The sequence below is a fragment of the Narcine bancroftii genome, chromosome 1 (assembly GCF_036971445.1).
Source record: "Narcine bancroftii isolate sNarBan1 chromosome 1, sNarBan1.hap1, whole genome shotgun sequence".
Lineage (NCBI taxonomy): Eukaryota > Metazoa > Chordata > Chondrichthyes > Torpediniformes > Narcinidae > Narcine > Narcine bancroftii.
The window spans coordinates 424,141,955-424,159,617 of NC_091469.1; the positions used below are offsets into that span (position 1 = coordinate 424,141,955).

The 17,663-nt window shown below is 37.8% G+C and overlaps 1 protein-coding gene across 3 annotated transcripts in view; it reads left to right on the forward strand.

Annotated features, from left to right (window-relative positions):
• The window catches only part of osbpl3b (oxysterol binding protein-like 3b), a 175,045-nt gene that overhangs the window by 95,360 nt on the left and 62,022 nt on the right, over positions 1–17,663 (forward strand). For 2 of the 3 annotated variants that reach the window (XM_069914157.1, XM_069914155.1), the window contains exons 11-12: positions 2,056–2,189; positions 8,428–8,535. In XM_069914157.1, coding sequence (XP_069770258.1) covers positions 2,056–2,189; positions 8,428–8,535 — 242 coding nt within the window. The remainder of the gene's footprint in view (positions 1–2,055; positions 2,190–8,427; positions 8,536–17,663) is intronic. The other variant, XM_069914156.1, reaches the window with a different exon arrangement.

A 17,663-nucleotide genomic window follows, 5' to 3' on the forward strand; every position in this document is an offset into this window, starting at 1 on the left:
AATAAGTCCCCGATTGAGTTTGTTGTTGAGGAGTCTGATGGTGGAGTGGGAGCAGCTATTCCTGAACCTTGTGGCACCTGTACCTTTTTTCTGATGGCAGCAACGAGAACAGAGTATGTGCTGGATGGTGCTGCTGCTCTCCAATGGCAACGTTCAACATAGATGTTATCAATAGTGGAGATGGTTTTGCCTGTGATGTCCTGGGCTATTTCAAACTAATCCTTCAGTGTGAGTTGCTTTTAAAACACCCTGCCCAGAGGGATTGGAAACAGGCTGCCCTCTTGGAGGTACTTCTTCAAATGCTCAACTGAATTTGAGAGAGTCGCAGTTTGTTGTTTATTCCAGAAAGTTGGTGGCTATGAATGTGCAAAAACAGGGTCAGTGTTGACTTAATTATCTTTGTAATAATTTTCTTGGTATGCTAGAAGATTTGTACTTGCTATCCTGTTTTCAGGTACAAAGGAAACGATGAGCAAACTGGCAGTAGAACAGGACACAAGACTGAACACTGTTTCTACCCCTCTCCCCTACTGATTAGTGGATAGGTTGATTGGCTGTAGTTATTGTTAGGTGTTTTCTATACATAGGATACGTAATTTTGAACCTTTTGAGGCTGGGACATTTGTATGGTAAACAGTAATGAGATAACTGCAGAAGATTTTTGGATTAGTTAATACCCCTTCAATATGTGCTCATCATTCTTCAGTTTAAAGTTGTACATCAGGGTCATATGTCAAAACATAAATTGGCCCATATTTTTTCTAATGTTAGACCTATTTGTGATAGATGTAAATCAGTAGTGGCTTCTCTAACTTGTATGTTTTGGTCATGCCCTATGTTGGAGAAGTTTTGGATAGATATTTTTAAGACTTTGTCAGCCATACTGGACATTAGTTTGCAACTTAACCTATTAATTGCTATTTTTGGAATTTTAGTTCCAGAAGTGGGATGAGTTTCCATTTCCACACATTAGGTTGTAGTCTTTTCTACATTGTTGGACAGAAGAGCTATTTCATTTAAGTGGAAAGATTCTAATCCACATACTTTGACTCAATTGTTCTCTCAAATTATGTCATGTTTAAGTTTATTGAAAGTTAGGAGTCATACATTTGATACTGCTGTTAAATTTGAAGAGAATTGGTGACCTTTTATATATTATTTCCACTTGACTTGGTATAATTATTTTCCCTTCAGGACTATATTTAATTTTAATACTTTTCTCTTTGTTGGTGAATAACAGATGATTTTTTTTTATTAATAAATTCTCAGGATAGGCTACCCAGTCTTTGGTTTTTTTTTTCTTAGATTAGGTGAGGTTTTATATAATAAAAAAAATTATTTTTCTTGAAGATTTCACTTTGAGGAGATGAGAACATATTCGTTAATTGTGGTGTAATGTAATGTGCTATATCATGTAATGTCATACAGTGATTTTTTTCTTGATTATGTACTCTTCATGTATTGCTTACCTATAATATGATAATAAAAAAATTGAAAAAGAAAAAGCGATAACTGCTTGCATTGTGTTTGGGATACAAGGTCACTCACATGGCTGTTTTTTTATTATGATACTTTTCCAATACTCCATTATTATTTGATGTTGACACATGTTGGAAAAATGAATTTGCAGAACACTATCACCTTTGAAGCCTTTGTGAGAGTTTGTGTTTGCTAGTTGCTAGGTTTTCAGTTTTGTTACAAATGGATTTTGCCTTCTTGGTTCAATTTCCAAAAATGTTTCTGAAGCAATATTTTAACTGAAGTCATGATTTATAAAATATGCTCTGCTATGTCTTAGATTTCTCCAAGCTGTAGGTTTATCCAGAAATTATCCGATGTCATTGATCAATTCCATTCCTATATGCCAATTGCCATCCATAAAATGAGAAATTAACAGCAGTGAGTCTTCTGGTGTTTAGAATGCTCTGAATAGAGTTAGATTATATCCTTTGGATCCTGTTCAAGTATTCATTTTAATACTGGTGTGATTTGAAATATTGTTTCATTTGGAAGTTTGATAATCAATTCTGAAAGTAACTTATTTTTATTTGGTAGTACATTCTACTCTAAAGTCGGTGTTCGATTCAATGGTAATTGAAAGAGAGAAACTAAAGCATTTGGTATTGGAACATAATGCTTGCCACTCACCATCTGCACAGATCATTGGTCTGAAAACTGCCTTGAACTCGGTAAGTTCAGAGATTATATTGAGGTAGCAATGACTATGATCCTTTTGTATATCTAACTTCCAAAGTTAAGATGCACACTCCTTTTGACAGGTTTTGTTGTTTTAATGAATGCAGGGTAAACCCTTTGGCTTTGTTCTTGGTTGTAATTTGAGAATTTTTAACCTGGTAAATTGCTGAATTTTCTATTTTGCTATTTGCAAAAACTATGAATTGAAGCTACTTTCAGTAGCCTTATTTGAGTTCTGTCCAAAAAAGTTAACAGGTGTGTTATTAGTGTGGTTCACCCTGAACTTTTCAAATGTATTAATTTGGTGAAAGCCCGAAGTATCTTTCAGGAGGTAAACATTTTTCTCAGAGAATAAGTAACTCGCATGTGATTTTCTAATTTTGTTGTCATATGGGTAAGTGTTATCATGTGGAGTTGAACTATCATGTGCTATGTACTACCTTCATAGTCCATACAGTTTTGCATGTCTCTACACTGCCATCCATCCTCTGTGCTTTTCCCACATTTTTCCATGTCTGACATTCTGCTGTGCATCAATATCTTGATACTACTTATGAGAAAATGCCATTTGCCAAATAGCTAACTTTTCCTACGTATTTAAGAATCATTACACGTAAAAAAAAACTTTTCATAGACTGCAAACTGCTTTGGGATTTCTCCAGAATTAAATGTTGCCTGTTATCTGTCTGTCCGGTCTTTTGTTAAGCAACTCTTGGTCTAGTCCAGCCATTCTCATGCCATGTCTTTCTCTCTCCCCCCACCCCTTGTGGGTCACACCACTTTTAAGGGAGACAACAGACTGAAATCATATTTTTTTTGTTTTTAATGTACAGGTAGTCGGTAGGAGGGAAGTATGGAAGAAACCAACTAAACTTGACTACTTCACAGGGAGGGGGGCCCATAAACTTTGATCAGAGTCCAAAGGGGGCCATAGCCAAAAAAGGGTTGACAATGGCTAGTCTAGTCTACTGAAGTTAAATAAGTTGAGTATTCTTTGAAGTTTAAAAGACTGAGGGATGATCTTAGTGAATTGCACAGGAAGGTTACCTGACAGAGTAGACAATGAAATTAAGAGCAGCTCAAATGAAGGGACCATTTCAAGAGGAGGGCTAGCTGCAATCTTCTTTTTGCAAAGTGTGGTGAATCCCATAGTTGTCAGCATCACCAAGTTGTGGAGGCAAGCTCATTGGAAGTATTTAAAGTGGAAATGGATGCATTTTTGACATATCGAGAGATTGAAGGTCTTGGGGATCTGGCATAGGGGAAATGTTGGGGCCTAGGACCGATCAGCAATGATTTTGAATGGTAGGTGAGGCATGTCTGGCCTATTCCAGCTCTTGCTCTTTTTTTTTTGTTCTCACAAAATTCTCTTGCAATCTTTCTACCAACCTTGGTAAAATTACCAAGGCATAAATAGCACCATTATTTTAACAAGTTGTATATCTGTCTCCACCACTGGTCCTATATATTTTCATAATTTTATATATATTTGACAAACTGTTACATAAAAACGCACTAACACTGTATTAAATGAGAAACAGGTGTTGAGTCACGTCAAAGTTGAAACTAGCACCATGTGACTTCATTTTAACTGATTTGATATCTTTTTTGCAAAACAAAGTGAAAATCTGTTTGAATATGTGCAAATGGTTTTCAACTATTACATTTTGCATTTGTCTTTGCTTTTATGTTGAGAGAATCACTGTATGGATAGTGTTTCTGATCCATGCACTAACTGTTCAAATCTAATTCCAGTTGATGGTTAGGGAATGGGTTTACTAAGTTTCTATCTAATAGACCAGTCATAATAATGCCACAAAAAGAGTAGCGGTTGGAGCAAGGCTGTTGCAGTGCCAGCGACCCACGTTCAAATCTGGCCCTGTCTGTAATGAGTTTGTATATCTCCCTGTGATTTGTGTGGGCTTCCTCCAGGTGCTCCAGCTTCCTCCCATCCTCCAAAAACATACAGAGTTTGTAGGTTAACTGGTATATTTGGGCAGTACAAGTTTGTGGGCCAGAGGACCTGTTACCATGGTGTATCTCTAAAATTAAAAATAAAATTTAGTAAATGGTGCAGGACACGGAGGATGAAATTCTGAAATTCATTTTGGTGTAAAGCCGAGGATGATACAAATAGACACTGCAGAGATGAGTTCTTGAATATATTTAGAGGAGTGAATGTCACCTGTATAGGTTTTAGAAAGTGGGGAAACTACATTAAATGGAAGTGAGGTTGATCACTCATCAGAAATAGCCAAAGTTCAGGCATTCCAAATTGATTAAAAAGCTCAATGCTGACCACTGCTTTCTCACATCGCTGGCAAACTGGTTAGAATAAAAAGCAAGTGCTTTATTTCTATTCTTAGGCAGTGTTAACCCTGAGAACATCATAAAGGGTGAGATCATAGCTCCTTTACATTGAATCATGACCAGTAACAGGTGTGGAAGTTGCAGATAAACAACAGAATTGAACAGAGTGCTCAAGTTCACATGAAGCACCCATCCATTCAATCTAGTCAGAGAAGAAAAATATTCCAGAAGCTGAGATTGTCAGATCAGTGACTGCAAACAATTATTTATTTTTATAGATATAAACTTGTCCTGCATTTATTTGTCTGTATGTATGTTATGACTGGTTGTGTGTCTGCATGTTTTTGTACCGAGGGACAGAGAACGCTGTTTCGTTGGGCTGCACTTGTACAATCAGATGACAATAAACTGGGTTTGACTTGAAACAGATGCAGATTTTCTGGAAAAATACTTGCACCTGATGTGTTGGTGATTTTTGGCTCTGGTTTCTCAAGGCTGCCCTTGAAAATATCACGCCTGTTTGGTGGATTTTTGTTTCTTTTTGAGAGGAGTTGCCTCTGGAATTGAGGAATATCTAGATCTTGGTGCAGTGCCTAATTTTTATGCATACAATTGGAGCAATTAACTTTAGCCAAAAAAGCCCCAGTTTTAAGATCAAATAGTTTGTTTATTGTTACATTGTGCCTGATACACTGAGAAGAGTACTTCTGTGAGCTGTCCAGTAAGTTAACGCTAGAGTACGTACAGCCAAACGAAGTAGAGGGATAAGAACACAACTAGAGATGTAATGAAAAAAAAAATCAGTGTGTGTAGCAAAGGCAACGCGATATCACTTTTGTGGTGTTCAGTCAGGATCTTGATGGCTATGGGGAAGAAACTCTCTTTAAGTCTGCTAGTGTGCAATTTCGCATCTTTGAACCTTCTCCCTAGTGCTGGATGGGAGAAGATAGAGTTTTTCTGGGTGGGGTAGGGCCTTCATTATGCTGGTTGCCTTTCCGAGGGAATGTGAGGTGTCGATGGAAACTTGCGTGATGTTCTGAGTTTCATTCACCAACATCTGCAGCTTTAAATGTTAGATGGAGCAGTTCCACTATCATGTTGTGATGCATCCAGCAAGTATAATAGGTGTATCTGTAGAAGTTGCTGAGGGATAAAAAGGGCATGCCAAACTTTTCCAGTCTTCCAAGCAACTAGTGGCATTTGGTAAGCTTTCTTGATGGTTGTGTCAACATAGTTGGTGTAGGCCAAATATTGGAAAGACTTACTCTCAGGAATATGAAGCTATCTTCTGTCTCCACTCTAATCCCATTAATGTGAATAGGGGTATGGACTCTACCCCCTCTTCTGAAGTCTGTAATTATTTATTTTGTCTTACTAATGTTGAGAGAAAGAGGTTGTTGGCACCATGTGATTAGAGACCATCTCTTTTCTCTATTCCATCTCATTTGATATTTGGCCTATGATTGGTATCATCAATGAATCTGAAGATGGAGTTAGAATGGTATTTGGCTGTGTGTGAGTAGAGGAACTATAGTAGAGAACTGAGTACACATCTTTATGGAGCACTGGTGTTGATTATGGAGGAAACATTGCTGCCCATCTTCACTGATGTCATCTATTTGACAGAAAGTCAAGGATCTAGTTTGGGAGGGAGAGCAGCTGAAGCTGCTGATCTTGAAGTTTGTTGGTGTTTACTGGGGACTATGGTATCGAAGGCAAAGCTATAGTGGATGACAGTAGTGGATGTTCCCTGATGTCCAGGCATTTAAGGGTTGAATGAAGGGCAGGGGTGATTCTTTTTGCTATGGACCTGTTTGAACAGCAGGCAGAATGAGTGGGACAAGGCTGGCTGGGAAGCTGTGAGGTGTGAACAAGCTCTTGAATCACTTGATGATGGTGGATGTCAAAGGCACTGGCCACTAGTCATTTAGGGCAGTTGCAGTGCTTTTCTTTGATCATAGCTGCCTTGAAACAGGTGAGATGTATGGCCTGTTGAAGAGAGATGAAATATATCTGTGAATACAACCAGCAATCGGTCTATGCAGGCTCTCAAGATAGGTTTGGGGCCTCCATCAGGGCCAGTGCCTTTCTGTGGGTTTACTCTCCAGGAAGCTGACCTTCAGCAGCAGTGACTATGGGAGCAGGAGTGCACGAAGTTGTTCACATTGATGTTGTTACTTCTTTGACTCCCTGTGCAAAGCAAGCACAGAATGCATTTAGATCATTGGGGACTGTTACGCTGTTGTGTGCCCACCTGCCCAGTTTTGCTGTGTGCTCGAAGATGGTATGCATTCCTTGCTTTAATCTTCAGGTGTCCAAAATATTTTCTTGGACTTTAACCTGGAGCATACTGCCCCTTACCTACTTTGATTGCCTTGAGTATATCATACTTGGAATTTGCATGAAAGGGCTAGTCTCCTGACTTGAATGACTTGAACTGACCTTCAGAAGGGAGTTCATCCAAATTTTTATTTGTCTTGGTCATACAATTTTTTAAGAAGTTGGCAGTGGCATTCATCGAGGTTGTTTGCTGAATCCTTGAATACATCCTTTGAGTCAAAGAAATCATGTAGAATGTTGTCTATATCCTCAAACGATTGAAGTCCCTATTACCACTGGCCCTCCCTATCCATAGCTTTCACTTGTATGGAGTAGCTGCAGCACAGTATGGTGATCCGACTTGCTGAAGTGCAGACTTGTAGCATCAACAGGTGCAAGTTGATGAATGAATAGGTCTAGTTACAAGCAAGGATGGAAGTAGCAGTTTTGGATGATTTCAGATTTAGACAAAAAGATGGTTAGCCAGAAGCATTTGGAGATAGTTGACTGGAAGTACAATGAGAGTTCCAGTAGCAGAGGAGGTGTAGTGTGACAGAATTTACCATGGGCAGTTTGTGGAGTAAAAACTGATAAACTAATAGAAGTGTTAAGAATAGAGCTATTTGATGGGTGTGTTGATCTGTCCAAGAATCTAGTTTTATTCCTCATTCTTGTCCAAATGGTGCATTTTTCTATTGAATTCCAGATTTGCACCTCACTGACTGTCTTGCATGCTGATTGGTCAGCTAGATTAGGTTCTTCAAATGGTTTGCCTTTTTGTTCTCCCACCAACACAAGTCCTTAACCTCTGATTCTTTCTTTCCTCCTGACCGTCTGCAACCTTGATGTATCATGTAATCCTTATTTAAGTCCACCACCTAATATCTTCTGTATCGCAGAGGATGCTTATCATTTACATTTACAATGTTGGCTGCATCCACCCAGTTTCATCCAGCTTACTGAAACTTTTATCCCTGACTTAAATTACTTTCTGGCCTTGACCAAATCTCTTTCCACCACACCCAGCCCTCAATATATGACATGTTATAATGTGGAATCCACTCAACTTCAATTTTTTAAAAATTTCATCTTCCTCTGAGGCATTGCCATTTACTGTCCTCCAACCATGTCTTCAGTTATAAAATTCCCTTTCTAAACCTTTGCCTCTGTCTGTGACATTCCCTTTGTAAATCTGTCTTCTCCAGTCTTGTGTTTGAAGGAGCTACCGAAATCTAATGCTTTCTAACTTGTATTTAAGAATTGGGGTCTCATTGTTTTTGATATCTCTATAAAATCACATTAAAGATGCCATAATTTTTTTTTAAAACTGCTTCTTTTTTGTAAGTATTAACTCTAATCCATTTGATGGTACTCCCATGTCTAATAATGAAAACCATGTTTTAAACTCTATTTAAAGTACAACTTTCATTGTCATTCTTTTCTATGCTACGAATGCATTTATCTTCTTAAATTGATTATGCAATTCCAGAAATCACTAAACAATTTTGTGCATTTTAAGTAGCTAACCTGCTCAGTGTGTGTTATTCAAATTGACTGCTTTGAATAATTAATGCTCTATATTTCCTTAATGCCTTTTGTCAGGCTTTAGCTCAGAATGCAGAGCTCAAAGGCCGGCTGTGCAGGATACATGCTGAGTCTAGGCTGGTAGATCCAGCTGTCACTCTGTTTTCAAGTCCAGGTTCAGTAAAGGTGGGTCTGTGGAAAATTTTGTCCATGTTGTTCATGTGGAATGTTCATTATGAATCATTTTAAGTTCCACAATGATAAAACATTTAACTGTCAGGTGCAATAGTTATTCCCACAAGTCAGATGGCACACCTGTAATTGCATGATATCAATTAAAGGTTTATTGAGCCCTTGAAATTTAACTTGCATCACAAAATAGTTTTCAGTGGCTCAATGGTCCACATTTGCATTTTTCTCCAGGAAATTCAGGGAAAGTCGATTGTCAAAAATGAATTGCTTGCTAACCAGTCTTGCTATAAAAATAAATTGCAAATGTTATCCTGTGCATGAAGCATAATTTTAACAATGCATAATTTCATGATTGCTGCTTGGTCAATGCTCCCATCTCATTTTATGAATGTGGATTATTTCAGTATATTGTTTAAATGAGGAATGAAATTTAATAAAATTATTTTCTTTTGCAAAACTGGTTTTACTTGGCTGCCTCTCTATTTATGTGTCAATAATTGATTAAATCACAGCAAATTATAGAGACCAATAAAGTAAGAAACATTAGACCCAGTTATCAGAAAAATTCTGGAATCTGTGGGTGAGAAGGCATGAAAGACGTGTTTCCTGCTATAATATTATCTTTATTAAGTGCACTTCCTTTCTTGTTTGTTGTCTGGAAATTCTTTAATGCTTGACCACCTGATGCTTATCATCAACCATCAGAAAGGTTCCATGTTGTGGGCAATATTTTTTAAGATTGGCCTCTAGTCTTGTTAGTTTGATGTAAACCACAAAATGCAACCCATTAAAGTTAATGCTATTCCTTAAAAAAAAGTATCTGTTTTTCAGCCATTCCTTGTCCAAATGCTTTCTTTAGCAGTGATGACTTTCCATAAAGAGTGTCTGCTTTTAATGTTATTGCTCCCATTCTAAATTAACGTAAGCTTGTATTGCACCCATTATAAATTATGCACCTGTGGCGGTCATTTGTTTATTAAAATAATCGATCATGGTCATCACAAGGAAATAGTTTAATTTGGAAATACCAAAGCAGTCCATTAATTCCTTTCGGACAGCTGAATAATCTTTTGTTTATGAGCTGACTAATTTTTAACAGCTCCCCCCCCCCCCCCCCCCCCCCCCCCCCGTGAGATATCAAGACATGGACAACTGCTTCATGAATAGTGCAATGATGGTACTTGTGATTTTAGTGGGCGGGGGGGGGGAAGAGAAATGAAGTGAATGATCAACAATTGGAAGAAAAATGAGAAAGTATTTAAAGAAGTAGAGAGATTTAAGTGTTTGCATTCATGATGGAATGTGAAAATAAAATTCCAGCTGCTAGAAATATTAAACAAAAACAAAATGCTGGTAAGACAAAGGTCATGTTACATTTTTTTGGGGAAGAGATGTTCTGAAGAGAGACAGTTGATTAAAACTGAAGTTCATGGAAGAAAAGGTAAATTATTGATTTGGTTAGGAAATTGGTGACAGGAGGCAGACCACAGCTTTGGCAATTACTCTGATTTACAATTGCTATTAAAGGCATTTCACAAAAACCTCCTACAATGCATTTGTTAATAATATAGCTGATAGGTTAGGAAGTAATATATGCCGTGAACGAATTAAACAAAGTATTTCAAATTGGTGAGAAACTGGAAGCAATGGAAACAAGTATGTTGATCACTTAAAAGATGATAGAAATCATTTTAAAGGACAACTAAAAGGGTGCTGGCTTTCATATCTCAAAAATTGTGGTGAAAGGAGAATAGGAATTGTGGCCTTTTGGCCTTGATCAGTTAAAATAAATGGAAGAAATGCAGATACTGTAAATCAGAGTAATTGCCAAACCTGTGCTCTGCCCTCCTGTCACTCTTTCCAATGATCTGGAGATCTAAGTTTTGGGTTAATTTAAAAATTGACTATTAGAAGCAAATAACAGAGTTAGACAGTGCATCTGTGCAAAGGGTTTAGGTTTGAATTCTTTCCAGAAATAGGTATTGATGCAGATTCTTTTAAATTTTATATTTCGTTTCTCGAGTTGTTGAGTTGTATGGTGGAATGACTATATAGTGTTAAGTTACAGACAGGTCATGATCTGACTGAAGAATCAAATTATCTCGGGACTCACGGAGCAGAGCAGTGCATGGTTAATGTCAGTGGTTGGAAAATCTGCCTCTTGGCTCTCCATTTGAAACTAGAAAAAGTAAAATGGGTTCTCATTTGTCTCTCATATACTACATAAATTAAATAAAATATACTGTTTGACACAAAGTTTGCAATCCAGCCCTCCTGCACCCTCTTGATTTTGGCTTTAATTCAGAATTCCAGGTTTGCTCACTGAGTGTAATGAGTGCAGTCTCCTGCTGTTTGATACCATATACATAAGGCATATTTTTCATTCTGTCATTAAATAATAGCTTGCTACATGACATTTCTTCTGCTCATCCACTTTACAATTAGCTTGTTTCATTAGTCTTGGAATTTTCGTATATTTAAGTTGCTTTGTATTTCTGCAATCACCATTAATGGATGTTTGAAACAGTGGAGGTACTAGCACTCACCCTTATGGAGTATCCCACTCAGCGTTCATCATCCTATAACCAGTTCACCAGGAGCCCAGCGATAACAGATTTATTATTGCACTTAAGTTTATTCTTTGTCTGCTCCCAAGTAACGTAAAGCAATCACTGTTTGAGGCCAATTACTTAGTAGACTAAAGTTAGGGCTGACAAATGCAATGCTTTCTCAGTACTTGTATTGGGGGCAGGGTGGCAAAAAAAAGATATTTTGAAGTGCAATCAGTTCAATTGTGCCATTTATAATTCAATCCTGGACTTCCTGCTTTATGCTTCTGTTGATGAGCAATTTTCTGCATAAGACATGCACTGAATCCGTTAATTCCATATACAGTGCTACTTAAATGTGGCCAGTGAATTGATTTCCTGTTATATGTGGAAACCTTGTTCAAGATTTTATAACCGTGATCTCTCAGCAGATCCCTATATAGAGATAGGAGCTCCACTTGCTTGGTTTCTACACCCCACTCCTGCTGTGTTCTTGACTTTTGGCTTCTTTTCCCCCTGTGACTTGTGCCTAAACCAAGTCCCAAAGTTTATGCTCCATAAATATTCTTGCAATGCAGCCTGCTAAAAAATGGGAGTAGAAACCATCGAATGCTGCCCATTGCTTTAGCTTTTGGGAGGTACTAAATTTTGTTCTGATGTGTCCATGAGTAAAGCTGTTGTATCATGGCATGTCAAGAACCCTTGAATGCACTTCCCTGGCACCAATGATGGGGTTTGTTCTTTTCCTTTACAACAGATTCAATGGTCAGATTGGTCTCCTTTTGTACTGGGATGACAATCCCTCTAGCGTATTAAAGTATGTGTAATAACTCCATTAATATTGACACACTAAGATTAAATGAAAGTAAAAACAATCTTGTGGCTTTGAGAGAATCCAAAGTATTTTGCAGCAAAGGGAATACATTTAAACCATGGCTGTCATTTTAATACGGGGAATGCAGCCAGTAATTTGTGCCAAGAAAGCTTCCTTTAGCTGCAGTATGATGATTACCAGAATTTGAGAAATAAATATTGTTGAGATCATCATGGATATTTCCCTGAATATCATTGAAATGAATTTTTATGCAGAAATTATCTTATCTACAATCATAATGCAAAGATGTCCAGGGGTTTGAATCAGCTCTGTGTATTAAACTGCTAGCAATGATGCCATTGATCATGGAGCAAAGAGCAAGATGCAGTTGGAGATTTTAAAACACCATTGAGTGATCCTTGATGAAAGCTTAAACCTATCCACATCATGCTTTTATAACAGTCGTTTTCAAACTTTTTCTTTCCACTCACCTTAAGTAATCCCTATGCCATCAGTGCTCTGTGATTAGTAAGGGATTACTTAAGGTGATATGTGAGTGGGAAGGGAAGGTGGAGAATCACTTCTCTAGACCCAATTGTTACTGAAATATTTTGCTTGAGAAAAATTGTCATTAGCCCGTTTCTTTTGGAATTGTGAAACCGTGCACATAATGAGTCAATGAGGGACGATTAAAACAGTAATTTTCAAACTTTTTCATTCCATTCACACACCACCTTAAGCAATCCCTTACTAATCACAGAGCACCAATGGCATAGGGATTACATAAAATGGTATGTAAGTGGAAGGAAGAAGTTTGAAAACCATGGTTTTAGACTTTTTTTTCCCCCAAGTTTCTCAGTTTTTAAATTAGTGCTTCATACTTTTAATATTTTTTTAATGTCAGAAACAGTCAGCTGATAAGGCAGCTTCTATGGAAAGTGTTTCAGGTCCAGAGCTCTATTAGTACTGGGAAAGAAAAGGCCAGGCTTGTTTTAAGTTGGAGAAGTTTATGGGTTGGGTGCAGTGATGAATAAGTCAAAGAATATTTCAGTTAGGGTGGCGTCAGATTTTATGGTCCTGTTTGGTTAACATTAATCAGGTTTGAGGGAAAACAAAGGTCCCTACAGAGCTGTGAAATGCAAGTGAAAAATGTTCCATAACCTGAAATCAAAGAGGAATGTTTGTACAACCCAACAGATCACAGTGCTGTCTTTCACAGAGAGAAAACTGAATTAAAGTTGCTTTGTGTTCCTGCTGTCACCTTTAATGGATGTTTGAACCAGTAAAGTCATCAGCATTTACCCTAACAAAGTTTCACTCAGCTTTCCTCATCCCTATAACATCAATTCACCACGAGCCTGGCAATAAGTGATTTATTTGTGGCCTTCAGTTTATTCTTTGTCAGTTCCCAAGTAGTGCAAAACCAATTACTGGATTGAGTCAAGACAGAGCTGACAAATGCATTGCTTTCTCAGTACTTGTGTGTGGAGGAGGGTGGGGGTGGGGGTAGAAAAGTTCTGAAGAGCGATTGTGATAATTTTTCAGTTCATTTGTTCCATTTATAATTCAATATTGGGCTTCTTGGCTTATGGACAACAGAATGGCCCATTTTGATACAAACAGGAAGAGTGGTTGCCACTCAATCCCTCTCCTTTCTGCCATAGCAAGGGGGACAGTTCTCATGGTTTACTCCTCTGGTGTCCAAGTTTTGCACTTTCCATTACTTTCAACAAGGTATACCTTGTCCTGTCAGCAATCTGAAGGGATCATTACCCTTGCAAAGATACATGAGACTGGAGGTACTGGAATCTTCATTAAAAAAAAAACTGTTGGAAGGGCTCAGCAAGTCGAGCAACATCTGTGGAGGCAGAAGGATTGTCATTGTTTTGGGTTGAGACCTTGCATCAGGATGGAAGAAAGATGGCTTCCTTCTGGACTCTGTCTTGATGCATGTTCTCGTGGAAATATCGGAAATCCCTTTCTTTCCTCAGAAATCATATAGGTCATGATGTCTTGGACCATATTTTATCTAATGTGAATTTGTATCAAATTCATTGTCACAGGAGAAAGATGCATATTTATAGAGTATATTTCATAGTCTCTGAATATGTCAAAGTGATTTTTAGTGTTCTTATTTTGAGGCTCCGACAAATAGCAAGTTGATTTTTTTGTTTGGTAACGTTAATTGGGTTCAACCATGCATTTTTTTTTCCAAATAATGCATCACAATCTCTTAACACCACCTTGAAGAGGACACAATGTCCAGTTATCATCTCATTTGAAAAAAGGCACCTTTTGACATTGAACCACTCATTTCATAACACACTAGCTGCAAACTGTTGACAATGAATTTTTGTTGAAATAACATTTGTATGGCATTTTTTCAAGTGCCATGTCTCTTGAGGATGAGTATCAGTAAGAAGGTAGTGGTATGGTGACTGGAAGCTTGCTCAGAGCTAAATGTTGAGGAGCATTTTGAGGGAAGAAAGGCATGAAGTTTGGGGAGGAGAATTGAGAACTTTGGGGCTTAGTAGCTGAGGCATAGTCATCCACAGTTGTGTGTTTGTCAGAGGACATTGGAGGATTGTAGATCTGGAGAAAATAGGACAGGAGGGGAGAGCATGGTGGGATTTGTAAACAAAATCAAGCCTTTTAAAATGCAGTCTCTGTGTGGCAGCAAGTTTTAGGTAGCAGCCTAGTGTGAACTGATGCAGCGAGGCAGATTTTTAAAATCCTAGTCTGAAGACATTCTATTTGTATTCACTACAATGAATGTCTGTGCATCATTATATACCCAGAGTAAGGAAGATGTTATTTTCTGACCTTTAACTTGGATTTTCACGAAAGATTGTTCAAAATAATTTTCAAAGATGCACCTTTTTCAATTGATTATCAACTTTGAACAATGTTCAAAATCCATTCCTTTATATTTGATTTGTTTGTACGTTACTTTTGGATGTGCTATTCTTTAAGCTTTATCTTTAAAATTCCAGTGAATGGTAAATTTATTGAAAGTGCTTTGAGAGTTTGGTTAAGGAGCAAGTGAACTCCTGTTTCGGGAAGGACCTTGACCACGTTGATTCGTCACAACAGATCGATGGCAGATATCACCTCACTGGCTCTCCTTGCTGCATTGAATCACATCATTAATTATAGCTCTACTTTTAACAGCATCATACCAGCAAAACTTGGAATCAAACTAAGGGATCTGGGACTCCATTCATCCCTCTGCATCTGGATCCTCAACTACCTTGTTGACAGGCCTTAATCAGTGTGGATTGGCAACATCACCTCTTCCTTACTGACCATCGACACAGGCAATACAAGGCTGCGTGCTCAGTCTCCTGTTCTATTTCCTCTGCATTCCTGACTGTGTTACCAAGTTCAGCTCCAACACAATCTACAAATTGTAGAAGTAGTGAGTTAGTACCATCAAGATACTGGGAGACCATGTACTGGAGGACCTCTCCTGGAGCAAGCACATTGATGCAAATGTGAAGAAGGCACCCCAATGCCTCTACTTTCTCAGATGTCTGAGGAGGTTTGACATTTTAAATACTCTCAAACTTCTATGTGTACTGTACAAAGTATACTGCCTGGTTGCATCATGGCCTGGTTTGGTAACTCCAGTGTCCAGGAATGCAGAAAGCTGCAGAAAAAAGCAAACCTAGTCAGTCTCTAGTGGCGATATCTATGTGAGGTGCTGCTTCAAGTAGGCAACCAAGAATGCAGACCCCCATCACCCTGGTGACAATCTGTTCTCACTGCTTTCTTTGGGAAGAAAGCCCAGAAGCCTGATTTTTGAGTATCTCATCACTACCCCAACCACAAAAAAATCTTGCCTGGTCCATTGAAATGACATTTATTTTCTCTTGCAATAACTGTAACTGTGAATATGTATCTAACCTTTATTTACTATTTACTGTATTGGATTAATTGCATAATTTTGTAGTTGGTGTATCTTGCATGCCTGTTTGGCTCCAATAAGAATATTTGCTTGTATGTACTTGGTTTTTGTACATGTGACAACAAATTCATTATCATCATAAAATATGAAATATATAAGGATCATTATGCACATTGCAATTCCTTGAATTCTTATCTTGATTATTTCATTTATGATTCATTATGAAGATGGATTGTTACTTCAGAATAATTAATCCAAAAATAATTCTGATTTCTAAACAAGTGACAGTTAATTGCATCATTCTCATGAGAATTTGTCCGCTGGTCCTTTCCCCTGCCCTCATGTTCTGAAAGACACTGAAGTACAGAGATTAATTTCTTGTCACCTTTTAATTATCTCGTCTATTCATCATATACAAATTAGACAGGGCTGCCTGTTGTCGCCAGCCTTATTTGCATTAGTTATAGAACCATTGGCCCAAGTTATTAGACAAGAATTGAATATTAAAGGATTACAATTGGTAGACATGAGTATAAAATGAATTTATTTGGTGATGATGTGTTGATATATTTGTCTCAAACTAAGAATTCTTTAGAACCATCACAGGATTTGTTGAAACAATATGGAGTAATGTGACGTTATAAAGTATAAAGTAAATTGGGATAAAAAGTATGCTTGCCTATATAAATCAGTGCGTAGAATATAGGAGTTGGGAAGTAATGATGAAACAGTACAAGGCATTGGTGAGGCCAAATTTAGAGTACTGTGTGCAGTTCTAGTCACCGATTTATAGGAAGAATATTGACAAGATTAGAGAGAGTGCAGAGAAGATTTACAAAAATGTTGGCTGGGTTTTAGCATCTTGAATACAAGGAGAAATTGAGCAAATTAGGTCTTTATTCCTTGGAACTTACAAGGCTGAGAGGGGATTTGATAGAGGTTTTTAAGATAATGAGAGGGATAGATAGAATTGATGTGGAAAGGCTTTTCCCATTGAGAGAAGGAGAGATGGATACAAGAGGTCATGGGTTGAGAGTTGATGGGCAAATGTTTAGGAGTAAAATGAGGGGGAACTTCTTTACTCAGAGTGGTTACTATGTGGAATGGGCTCTGGGAAAGGTGGTGGAGGCAGGGTCAATTTTGTCAATTAAGAAAGAGTTGGATAAGTATATGGATGGGAGGGGGATGGAGGGATATGGGCAGAGTGCTGGTAAGTGGGAAGAGGAGGGTACTTGGATCAGTGCAGACTAGAAGGGCCAAATTGGCCTGTTTCCATGCTGTAAATAAATGTTATATGGTTAAAATAAAACATATTGTCCATTTCATCAGATGGTTTTGCTTCTCTGGGCAATTGTGGTGAACTCATAACTGTTTTATTCTTTCTTGTGTTTTAATTAAAGATATCTAGTCAGCTCTCAGAATTAGTAATCTTGATTTTTCTCCTGACCACTACAAGGCCAGTTATGAGCTCCAAACTAATGTATCAAATTAGCCATATAGATCATAATTTGAACCTGACCAGAGCTTCTATTTCCCCACAGAGCAAGCAGGAATTAATTCTATAATTGTGAAAATTGTAAGAGATCATTGGAGATATTTGGGGAATGCATGATTGGGGCATCTATCATCACAGAGTCGAGGATGGATGCAGGGAGTTGGGCCAGGAATAGGAAAGCACAGGTTTCTTTCAGGAGCCTGTTGGACATCTCTTGCTCATCTTATAAGGAATTCTGTGATTTTTTTTTTCTACCCTTTTTCACTTTCCAACATGTTTACCTATGAATAAAGCTCTCATCAGGCAAGCAGTAAAATCAAGACCCAATGATGTCTATGTGCAGATTTAACCATTTGC